Below are 12,154 nucleotides of genomic sequence, written 5' to 3'. Positions count from 1 at the left end.
GTATTGGAGAGGGGAAGGAGATGTGGGGGAGGAAGGTAAGGAAGTACCTCGCTATTCAGATCTGGTCTACAGTTATTTCAAACAATGTTTCAATTCTGAATGGTGGTCTTATACCAGGGCGGTACTGAGAGTATCTTCCACTCGGAGCGTGCCGGAAGTATAAAATATATTATTTTTATGAATACATTGTGAAATAACAAAAATTAATCCAATAAAATTTACTTGTGCACGCCGGGAATTGAACCCGTGACATTCGGATTGCTACTAGTGAGCCTTACCCCTCAACCACGGAGCCCACTCTGGTATTAGTCAACCCAACCCAAAGTATTAATCGCCCCAATTAAGATTGCATTTGTCGCCCGTCGTCATCGTTTCAAAATTAGAAAGTGATTTATATACCTTCTAGCTTGTATGGGTTGAATCACAGTGCAGTTATTACAATCTTTCGACGACTCAAAGATATTCGTGCTTGAACACTCCGTTAAATCGATGCTCGAAAAAGCATCCACCTATCTGTACAAAAAAGTTTAAACGAACGCCTGTCAACACATTAATTTTATTTCGACGAATGTCAGTATTGTGGGGTTAATGAGATCTTGCACGTGATTGAATACAACAATGGTTCCGAGAGAAAACTACAGTTGAATCGAATGATTTACATAAACTGTAAAACAATTGATACAATAGCAAAATAAAATGTTCATACATGCCTTCGGAGACTTATAAAATAAATATTGTTCGAAGTGTTGAATTTGTTTATAGTTTTTGTTTGATGTCTGAAGCATCTGCGCTATTGTGTAAACATTATGAAAATAATACTTTTTGCTACGGTAGTTTGTATAAATCATTAGAAATACGATTAAAAAAGTGTCGTACTTTACATGGAATATTTCATTTAATTAAATTCGACGCTGATTTAGAAAGGTTAAAAATGGATATGACTATTTTATTCTAAATCACTTCAAATTATTGGTTTATCAATTCATTAATTAATGTCATGCAATCCCATTTGTAACCGGGTAGTGGATGTAGGGAAGGGTAAATATTAAATGGGGATATTTGATCAATCTAATTGTTCACTTAATACATTTTCAATAATAGCAAAATTACTTTGTGGTGTCATTTTAATTACATGAAAATAAAATACTTTGTATAAACCACAATTTAATCGAAAAGGATCGACATGTTTGGAAACCAATGGTTACTTCGTAACGATAAACATAATATTATAATTTATTTAATACATTCGTTTTATTTTTTAAGGCTTTATTAATATCAATAGCTTTATATCAGTAATATCAGTTCATCTTTATAAGAAGATTTATGGAAAGTGATCTTTCTCAATTAAGTGTGTTGAAAAATTTGAAAAACCCACACTGTTTAGGAACGTCATATGTTCATCCACCCTCATTTAAATATTTCTTGCAGTCTTACCGATGTAAAATGGTGGACAGTCATTAGAAATAAGCTTGTAAATGCCAGAATTGCTAAATAATTTTCAATTTCCTTTAAATTGATCAAAAGTTTAGACAGAAATTGACGATCTCTCTACCTCTTTTATGTCAATATTGAATGATTTATAAAATACTGATGATGGTTCAGGGTATCTATTCTCCAATCCAGGCCGCTCGAAATTGCCGTCGAAAGTACATAAATTGGTCGAAAATCTTATTCTTGAGTTTCGTCGAAGGTACATAATTACATAAACCAAAAGTCATTCCACTCAAACAACGAGTGGGTCAAACCACTCGTTGTTCGATTGGAATGACTTCGTCAAGAATCGAGGCCCTGGTCGAATCGAAAACGGTTTGTTTATATATTTTACTCAAATAAAGTGGTATTCAAACTAAGTTATTTTAGTCTAATTATAAAATATTTCAGAATTTCATAATTTCCATGAAATGATTTTAAATGTTTTAAAATTATAGTAATACTTATGAATGTGATAAGGCGAAATAATAATAAAGCCTTCAAAGATAAAATGGCAAAGTTTCGCCGCGTTTAATATACGACGAAGTAATGAGCTATTCGCCGTTCGTCATTATTCTAGGAAAGGTCATGAAAGTCAAATAAGACAAATCGCTTCTTCGCGTTATAATTCTCCCACAGTATTGTGGAATATAATATAATATTCCGTGAAGGAATTTGATTATATTGGCGAACTTTTATGTACATCTTGCTTCTGCGTTGAATCCTAATTGGTGGATTTATTATCTTCACATGAATACGTAGATATTTCTTCAAATGATGAGAAACATAAGTTTTGTTAGTTAGGCGGCTTCTAAAATTCTTCCAGCGATATTTTATCAGAAAACTTGGAAAATTTAGTGTATTTCACATCATCTAATTATTATTAAAAAGCTAATTTAATACCTATAAATAATAAATGTACATTGACGCTCATACCTGCGCAAATATTCTTAAAACTGCTAATGTAGTTTATTTTTAAATTTTGAAGTTATTTGAATTTATCTGAATACCTTTTGAAGCTTTCAGTGATACTCAAAAGTATAAATCATTGCAAATAATTGAAGAAGAAAATAATTTTAAGTTAATTGAATATATTTCTAGGGTAATAATATTTTTTCATTATAAATGACCGAATATAACCATGTTTCAATAGGTCTATTGAGAGAGTGTTGTCGTGGTAAGATAAGGTTTGGGTTCAATTCCGAGTTGCAACCGTTACTTTTTATTATCTGTTTTTTTTTTGTATTTCGCATTTCATTGATTCGTATTTCTTGTTATTCAATGATTATATATTTATTATTTATTTATTTAGATGACAAAAAACGTGAATGAAAAAAATATAGCTTTGTGTGATAGAACATATCAATAAAGACTAGTCCTTTTATATTTTAATCTTAAAACGTGACATGCGCTCCTGTTCCTTTAACTACAAGATAACTAAAGCCAAATAAAGATAGCAGCCGATACAAATATGAAAATGAAGATATTGTTATAAGTTATTAGTTAAAGTATGATACAGTTAAATACCACTGAAAGAAATAGGGTCGGATTAGCTCAGCGGCAGAGTAGCGCCCCGGCAAGGATGAGGTCCTGGGTTCAATTCCTAGATGTGACCATGTCTTTTTCTGTTTCAAATTATCGTTTCAAAATCGCTAATATTATCTTCAATGATTAATGTTTGATTAGTATATACGAATACGAACTGATTAAACATACTCATAATCAAATTGATTTATTTATTCTTCCTAACATGTCTTTACACACCCAATGTTACATTGTTCTTATGCATCGTCTAATATTTGCTACTTTGTAATGTACCAATTATTATTATACGTATATATTATACAACATCATTTGCAAGTCTCTCTGAGGCTTTGTGTAATTTTAATTTATTTACAACTCGGCTACAGGTTCCAGCCGCCCTCGGGACAAGTACTAATGCTAAACGAAGTGAACGCTTGTTAGAATTAGAATCTTTCCATTAAATATTATATCATATTATAATACGTAGGGAGAACGTACTACTGGTTGTGAATTGAGACAAAAGCATTTAAAGAAAATGTGCTTTCTCCTTGAAGTATTAAGTTCTAAAAGAAAACGTGAAATATTCAATTAAGTCATAGCCAACCAACAGTATCTGATAATTCCAAAAATATTATTAACTAATGCTTTATGCTCGACTTCTTTCTAGTTTCACAGCCAATTTATTATGAAATAATACTTGATGTTCTTTATCTCTAGTTTCGCAGCCAATATATTATTAACTTATACTTAATGCACGGCTTCTCTCTAGTTTCACAGCCGATTTATTACTAACTAATCCTTTATGCACGGCTTCTCTCTTGTTTCACAGCCCATTTTATTATTAACTAATACTTTATGCACGGCTTCATAATCATTTTTGAAAGATTTTTACTTCGAACTAGAAAAAAAAGAAGTTTAGACGGAGCATTTTTTTGGGTTTGTTCTAACTGCCTTACCTTTTTTTTAATAGTTTCAATATCGAGGTAAAATAGAAATGTTTAAATGTTTCTCACTTTACAATTTCAAAGCTAGATAGCTTGTGACGGAAGCGAGCTGAAAAAATGTCTAGTCCTAGAAATTTCAGATCATACTGTTAAAAATTCGCCCACCGTTTGCCTATTTACCAAAGAAGGAACCAAAATATGAAGAGCTAAAAAACGAGCTTGAGCTAGAAAACCGTAAAATGGTAGGGTATTTAAAATACCTAATCGCTTTTTGGTAAAATATCCAAACTACGGGTATTTCAACACCAGTCGTTGCGTGTTATTTTCTCTTCTTAACATCATCAAATTACACTTTTACATAATTTCCATAACACAATTTACCTAAGCTCTAAACAAACCCAAAGCTATCTCTAACCAAATATTTTCCCTGGGGTTTTTCTTTATTAAATCGTGTTGACCCTTCAATATTCCACCTGCTTAAATTTTGCTTTGCTTTTGTTTCGTACATTTGAAAATTTCGAGCTAAGAAAATATTACAGAAAAAGAACTTCGTTTTATAAAATAAAAGCCTCAATGAGATTTATAATTGCCATATTTTTATTTATTTATAGATTTTGTGATTCGCGGGTTTTTTCGATTCCTGTGCCAGAATTATTTTGCTATCGATGATATCATAAATTATTACTTTAATACCTCGGAGAGCGGAAAAGCTTTCACATTTTAAAATAATAGCAGTAATATTTCTGTCCAAAATGGTCTACGCACTGACCCTGGAGAAGAAATCAGTATAAGCTATATGAATTTATAGCCAAATTGACATGGTTTTTGTTCTATTAAAAATGTACAAATGGTTGAATTCTAAGTATTTGAAAAAGGATTCAACATAGTTATATGGAAGGATGGAATCGTTCGAGCATTCATTAGATGAAAATGCCTAAATAGTCAGTTTGAAAATACTTCTTCACCAATATCGTTAGTAAATAGGAATGGTTCAAGGCGTTATCCCTGAGGTATTCCGGAAACGGTTTTATTTTAATGAAAACGGTTGAGGGGGTTGAAACCCGTCTTGATTATGAATGAACGCTATTCTTCGAGCTGTAGGGTTATTGGTGGAATGAAATGAACACATCATATGTATTGTTTCGTAGTGCTATCACACAAATAATGAAGTATTGAATTCTGTCAGTCTAAATTTAAACTGTTGGGCTCACAGTTTACACCCGCATTTTGCAAGCTGGTTCCCTACAACAGAACATCGGACCATCTTAAATATGGTCTAACTTACTCCGCAGTAAGATTTTTTATCTCTGGCTAACGCCATTGATGCAAAAAACAATGGTCAAGACCCGGGAGAAGTGCACAATTTTGACTTTAACTTCATTTGGAAATAACACACCAAGCTGCCTGAGCTGAAGTGAGTTCGTATATTTGACAATCGCATATCATGAACTTGTATTTTCCAAAACATCAAACTAATAAAACGTCGTATAAATATAAAATTTTAATATTAGGGTTATGTGGAAAATGCGAAAAATAAACCAGCGCATTGCGTGCGACCGAATAATTCACATTTTTTATAATGAAAGCTTTGTTAACCTTTTCCTTACTGTGCTAAAAAAATCCACGCGTTCCGGTGCTGTGTAGTCAATACACATCTCAAATAAGCGATTTAATATCGGAAAAATATGAACATTCAAAGCTAATCGATTATGTTTACTATATTTTATATCAAAAGCGATAATAATTGTAATTTAATTGCTGAAAACATGAAAAACCTTCGGCAAATGCTAAAGAAACGTGCGAGGGAAACATCTAACGACGGTTCACGGGCGACTGGCTAACGGCTGGCGGCAGCTGTGCAGTCGTAGGTATCGATGGTCTAAATCAAAATACAACTGCAGACGTTTGGATGTCTCATGTTCCCGCATAGCGAATTAAAGCGGGACATCAATAGCGTGTCATTTCCTCGCACACTCTTCGCGTATTAGTATTTACACGGTTCATTGTATTGGTGTATTTGTTCCCGATTTTTAACAAAAATCTTTGAATTTTAATTGAAATTGTAAACTATGTTAAATATTATTTTTTTAATTCAGTGCATTAATGTATAACGGAGGAATACCTAAAAGCTCAACCCAGAATTTATTATATTTATATAGTTATTAAAGTTATAAGAAGCAATGTGTAGTAAATACACACCACAGATAAGGAAAGATTAATAATTATAAGTAATTTTTGATGGTGATAATTTTAAGATCAATAAAATGAGTAAATATTGTCGAAATCTTATGTGTATTTAACCTTTGTGTGTGTTATCAATGTTCAATTTTCGTAGAATTGTTTTCAAATGTCCACGCTCGTGTTCCGATCTATACAAGTACTAACAATATCTACCAAGTTATCACTTCCAATATACTAGTAGATGTACTTTGCTTCAGTGAGGAGAGTTTCAATGGGAGTTCAAGTGTTGTAAATAATTTGTTATCATAATATTAACAAAAAATATATTGGTTGTTATTGACAAACAACACGAACTTTTGGTTTATAACTGAGCAGTTCTCTGAATTTTTCCATTAAATAACGCACTCTGCATGCAAAAAAGTTCTGCATAATTTTCACGATTGCCGTCGAATTTAAATTGCACCCCTATCGAATAATTCGCTTAAATTTGTGTGGTTACGCGCGCCGTTTTGTTAATTGTAATTTTTTAGCATCCGAATATATTTTATAGTATAATTATGTTCCTACACTTGACAAATGTCCATAACAGCTTACTTTTCTACGGAAGTACAAGAAAATTATAAAGATTAAACATTTTTGTTACAACCTTAATCAAACGCTTTTTAATTAATGTTGAACTACCTAAATGAATTAAATTTTTTTACTCCGGTAAATTAAAATACTGTAGTCATCAAACAGAATTTTACAAGAAGAGTGAATTAATATTCATTGTTCGTCCCGCTATATTTTATCAAAGACTTCTGTAGTAAAATCTGGAATATTTTGCATGATTTAAAATTTTTATGGTAAATATAGAAATCGTAATATCGTTGTACGGAGCAGAAAGCAAAGAACAGAATTACTTCACACTTTTTAGTGGAATATCTGGTGTATTTTGTAATATTTTTCAAATTTTATCACAACTTTACACAACATAAAAAAATATCAAAAAACTAGTGAATATTCCGAACAAATTTCTACCATGAATAATTTTAACTATTTACATTGATAATAATAATACTAAAAACGTCGTTGTTCCGAGTGATAAACCTATGTAATATAGAAAATAATCAAATATTAACCGATTTAAATCTGAAAAAAAAACACTCAATTGCAATTAGCTGAATTGGGCGGAAATTTGGAAGCAAGTTATTCCTAATAAAAGCGGATATTTTTGTATCTGCCTTATACTTTCTTAAAATTGTTATAATAACGAAAATCGGGGACGGGGCTCACAGTTATGGAAATCAGTGCCGCGGAAGTTTCAGTGTAAATTCTGCGAGATCGCAAATAAAACAAACACAATTTTCAATCAAATATTTGACTTTAATGTACAGTACATGGTTACACCGCCTACCGTATACGCAGAATACTTATTTATATAAATATTGCTAATTTATTTAGAATCTCTTCAAATTGGTCGTAATCCGGTTAATAAAGGTATTGCAGGCCCTTAACAAATGAATTGATATGTTTCCTAATAAACTTTAAATAAAAAAACGAATGTGTTAAGTGTTAATGTGCCATACGTTCGCTACGTTTGGTGACTTAACATGGGTGCCCAACTTAGCATTGTCTTGACGGCGGATGCTGCCGCCCTCCTACTCTGTGGCGGGCCGGATTTGGAGAGACCGTTTGAGGGTGTCCTTTTACCACTCCCATCGCCTAGCACTACAGTGGGAAGGATGAATTCAAACGTCCGTCACTCTTAGACACACTGACCCCCAGACTCCTATCCATCCCTCATACATTTTTCTTTCCCAGGTCTTCCTCTCCTTCCTTTCCTTGAAAGAGCCTCCACACAGCTTCCCTAAAGATGACATAAGCCTTGAGGGAAAATATTTTTTTCAGGGCCTGTATGTGGAGCTAATATAAAAAAGTTTAACAGGAAACGGCCTGAAATCCAGTTTTAAACCCGATTTAAATAAATCAGCAATACTCCGTGTACCTTTTATTTAATAGTGCAAAGACAGTGATGAATGGCCATCCGCTCATCTATAGAACCAACCTTATGAGACCTATTGTGCTGTCGGTTTTAGATAAATTGTAATTTTTCTTACACTGAAACCATAAATATGTTGAGCCTATTGTAACTACCGGCAGAGACTTTGTCGTTAAGCACTTCCTTTAATTCCCGAGAAAACATTAAATATTATAAATGTTTTGTTCTCGAATCTAGAGAACTATCCTTAGTAAAATTCGCATGACAGGCAAATATCCTAGTAATATTCCAGAGCTCCAGATAGTGCAGCAAAGCTTTCTGCTCTTAAATTCCTAACAAACCCTTGGAAGAGTAATCATATTGACGGTATGCTCTCATTTCTTTAGCTAGGAGACTAGTCTTGGTTTAGTTGTAGGTTTGCCAACTGTTATACCCACTGTGCTCTTGCGATCTGCTCCAGACTGTTATTGTATTAGCCCTGAAAAGAGAAATGTAACATACCTTGCGTTTTCGTTCCCTTGCTCTGGTTCTGTCCGTATTTTTTCCATTGCGCACTGTAAAAAGATGTACATCTTTCTGCTCCATCTCGATACCTTATTAGCCCTGGAAAGAGAAATACAACTGACCGTATGCTCTCTGTCCTGGAGCGAGGAGACCAGTCCTTGGTGTAGTTGTAGGTATACCTTCGGCCTCCGCCCACTGTGCGCTTTGCCTGCCAACGTTCCAGATGGTGGCGCATGGCGTTCTGCACCTCCGTGTTGAGGAAGCAGTAGAAAAGCGCCACCGAGAAACCCTGCGGAATACCAAAAAACGTTATTTTATACATATCTTGGACCAAAATAAAATAATATAATCCCCCCCAGACATAAACATTAAAAATTGCTAAACGTCACGTCAATATGTGCAGTTCTAGCTAAAAAAATGTCCTTCACATCAGAATTAATTTTGTACCCAGTTTTAAATCTGCAGTGGTGTACTAAATCTTACATAACTTTTAAACTAAATATGAAAACGAAACGATTTCTTTTAATTTACTTGTGCATTGAATCAAGGTATATAAAAAATATATGCTAAGTTTAAAAAAATAATAATAATATTATTAAACGAGGATATAAAAATATTTTTTTACAAAATCAATTTTTTTTCTTCATTTTTTTTATAATTGGATTAAAAAAAGTTGTACATTAATCATACTTATTAACATAATATTTTTTTTTCAATTTGGGCTGATGTTAGCCGCCCACCACGCGTTTTACGAAAAAACTTGTCGATTCCCGAACCACACGCCATTTTGAAAAAAATTCAATGACGCTGAAATATAACAAAATTTCAATCGTAAATATCAGGAAAAAACTGTACCAACGGAGTCCTGCCAATTAGTACGAAATGAATGCTTTATTATCTCCAGAGTGATTGGCATTTAAAATTTTAAACACAGATATTACTAATGTATCCCTTTTTCGTTTTTAAGCCGACAGACATCAGACCCGCCGAGACGGCGTCGTTTGATTTTAAGACACATCGCCGTACACACGCCGCACTTTGGACGGAATGGAAAAAAAAAACGCGAATTAAGTGGTTTTTGCAAATGTTAATTTTTTTAATATTTATATTTTTTTTAGTGTAGTACAATAGTTTCTGCATTTTTTGTGTTAATTTAAATATGTCGATAGGGCTTGATGGAATTTTGGCAACGCTGCAAAGTGTGTCTTAAGTTGGATATTCGGCATCGCGTTTTTCAGTTCACTCCTACGCGTGAGCAGAGACGGTTGTGTAATTAGTGACATTTGGATATATTTACAAAAGTTTGTTATGGTTGACATTCCTCAAGGTATTCTTAATTTAATTTACTAAACTATATATCAATATATTATGTGTGTGAGATTTGAACTAACATCTAATTTTACACTATTTTTGAATTTTTTTGCTGTTAAAATGCATATTTCAATTATCATTTAGAAACAAAACATCGTTTGTTCCCATTTATGAATATAAACGTATTGTAGACTGAAGTCTCACCTTTAATGTCATATATAAATTGTGATCATCTTTTGTCCTTCCTTGAACAATTTTGTTATTTTCAAGAAGGCCTATATGCATTCCCCGGAGAGAATTATTCGAGGCATTAAAAGAACGGGGTATATTAAATGCCACTTCTGTTAAATCAAAAGAGTTTTTAATTAATTACGTAACACAAAAATACCACATAGCGGCAGGTTCTAACATTTTGAGCCCTACATTTTACAAAAACAATAAGAATTTTTCACTACAACTAATGAAGAAATGGAGAAAAAGCCGCAGTTATATTGTGAGGTTTGAAAAACATAATTTAAAGTGGTTGCAAGAAAAGCTAGTTTTCTCCAAATCTTTGGGTAGACCAAAAAAAATATTTCAAGATAGTGGTTCTAGATCAAAGCAGAAAAAAGTGCACGATCTGTTAGTCTCGCACTCTTGATGAAGTCCAGTTAGCAGCAGAAATGAGTTTTCGAAGCGCAGGAAAAAGTGATGCTGCAAAACTCGTAAAACAGATAACATTTTTACCTTGTCGAGCATCAAGAATACGTCAAGCTTTTGCAATGAAATGTAAAAACATCCTTAATCCATACTCAAGGGAAGAGGCTTTAGCGCTTATTGTGGGCTTAAAGTTAACGAAAGAACAATACGTGAGTAATGAAATTCTTTTTACTCCCAATAGGACAACTAAGTGAAGATGTGCAAGAATCGAGGCATAAAGAGATAAGGTACTACCGAGAACATCATAGCCCAAAAAGTTTCCAGAACAAGCACCAATCAAGATATATTAAATAATTTGTTAATCTCATCAGACCCCGTAATTTCCTCTATTCGACCACTTCCTAAAAAAAAAAGTTCTGTGTTACCAACTGAAGTTTTAAGTCTACTAAGAATTCCGTCCAATGGCTCTGGAAATTTGAGTGATGATTTAGACTCCGATGACAACGGAGACACCTTTAGCACCTAGATTTTCTATACGACCATATTTCTAATAAAATATGTGTTTCTGATTATTGCCCATCTTTTTGTGTTCATAGAAGTGACTTATAATATGTAATATTTATGATTAATATATTTTATTTTCCCAGATATTTGTATATCTTCAAATTGTATTGAATTATTTGTCGTTGTAAATTTCTACATAAGAGTATATTAATATTTTTACTTAAAAATAGTTATAATTTATTAATAAAATTTAAAAAAAAATATTGCACTAATATTTAGCCAGCAAACAATTAATTCGTGTTTTTTCTTCATTCCGTCCACTGTGCGCCGGGACGGCGTCGTTTGAGGCCGATGGGTTAATTCACTTGAGTAAAGGCGAGTTTGAAAAATTGTTAAATCATGTCACTCAAAATTATCCACAGGTACATGTTAATTATACGTAATGCAATACTAAACAAAAGTATAAATAAAACACTACCTAAAGTAAAAAAAAAAACAATAATTGTTCCTTCATTAGAATAGGCTGTAATCTGCTTAGCTAGGAACTAATATCGACTTCAAAGGACATTTTAAATATTTTTGGTTGTTTTGAACGTTCTCAATATTATTGTTAATTCCTATTGTGTTATTTGATATTTAAATGCATCTAAGTAAAGTAATAAATACAATTCAGCCACCAAGTTCAATAGTTAATCATATGTGTAACCCGTAGTGGGACTAGAGTTTGTTAAATAGATGCTTTGTACCTTTAAGTAGGGTCCCAGAGACACTCAAAATCCCGTTATTCCCACAAAATGTCATAATGTAACTCCTTTGATCAAAATAGCGCTGATCGCCTACACATAATGTAAATAATTATTCTGTCCCTCTTGCAAACATCGCGGTAGCCTTTTGCAATTAGCAAAATAATGTTTTCACCATGTTGATACATAAATCTAAATGATCCCCTTATGTTCACATTACTTATAAGGGAGAAGGGTTTTAAAAAGTATTATCAGTTTAGCTGTGATATACTTACGTTAGGTCTTATGTACCGAGGGAAACTCACTCAAAATCACTTGAAAATGTAATCCAATCAAAGGATATTACAATTCGA

General features: G+C 32.8%; 1 protein-coding gene across 1 annotated transcript in view; it reads right to left on the bottom strand.

Annotated features, from left to right (window-relative positions):
- The window catches only part of Dh44-R2 (Diuretic hormone 44 receptor 2), a 573,525-nt gene that overhangs the window by 9,562 nt on the left and 551,809 nt on the right, over positions 1 to 12,154 (bottom strand). The window contains exon 10 of the mRNA XM_089639080.1: positions 8,727 to 8,893. Within this exon, the coding sequence (XP_089495206.1) occupies positions 8,727 to 8,893 (167 nt within the window). The remainder of the gene's footprint in view (positions 1 to 8,726; positions 8,894 to 12,154) is intronic.

Source organism: Hesperophylax consimilis, chromosome 13 (assembly GCF_061612785.1).
Source record: "Hesperophylax consimilis isolate HC1 chromosome 13, BYU_Hcon_1.0, whole genome shotgun sequence".
Lineage (NCBI taxonomy): Eukaryota > Metazoa > Arthropoda > Insecta > Trichoptera > Limnephilidae > Hesperophylax > Hesperophylax consimilis.
This window is presented reverse-complemented; position numbering and strand designations above follow the sequence as displayed.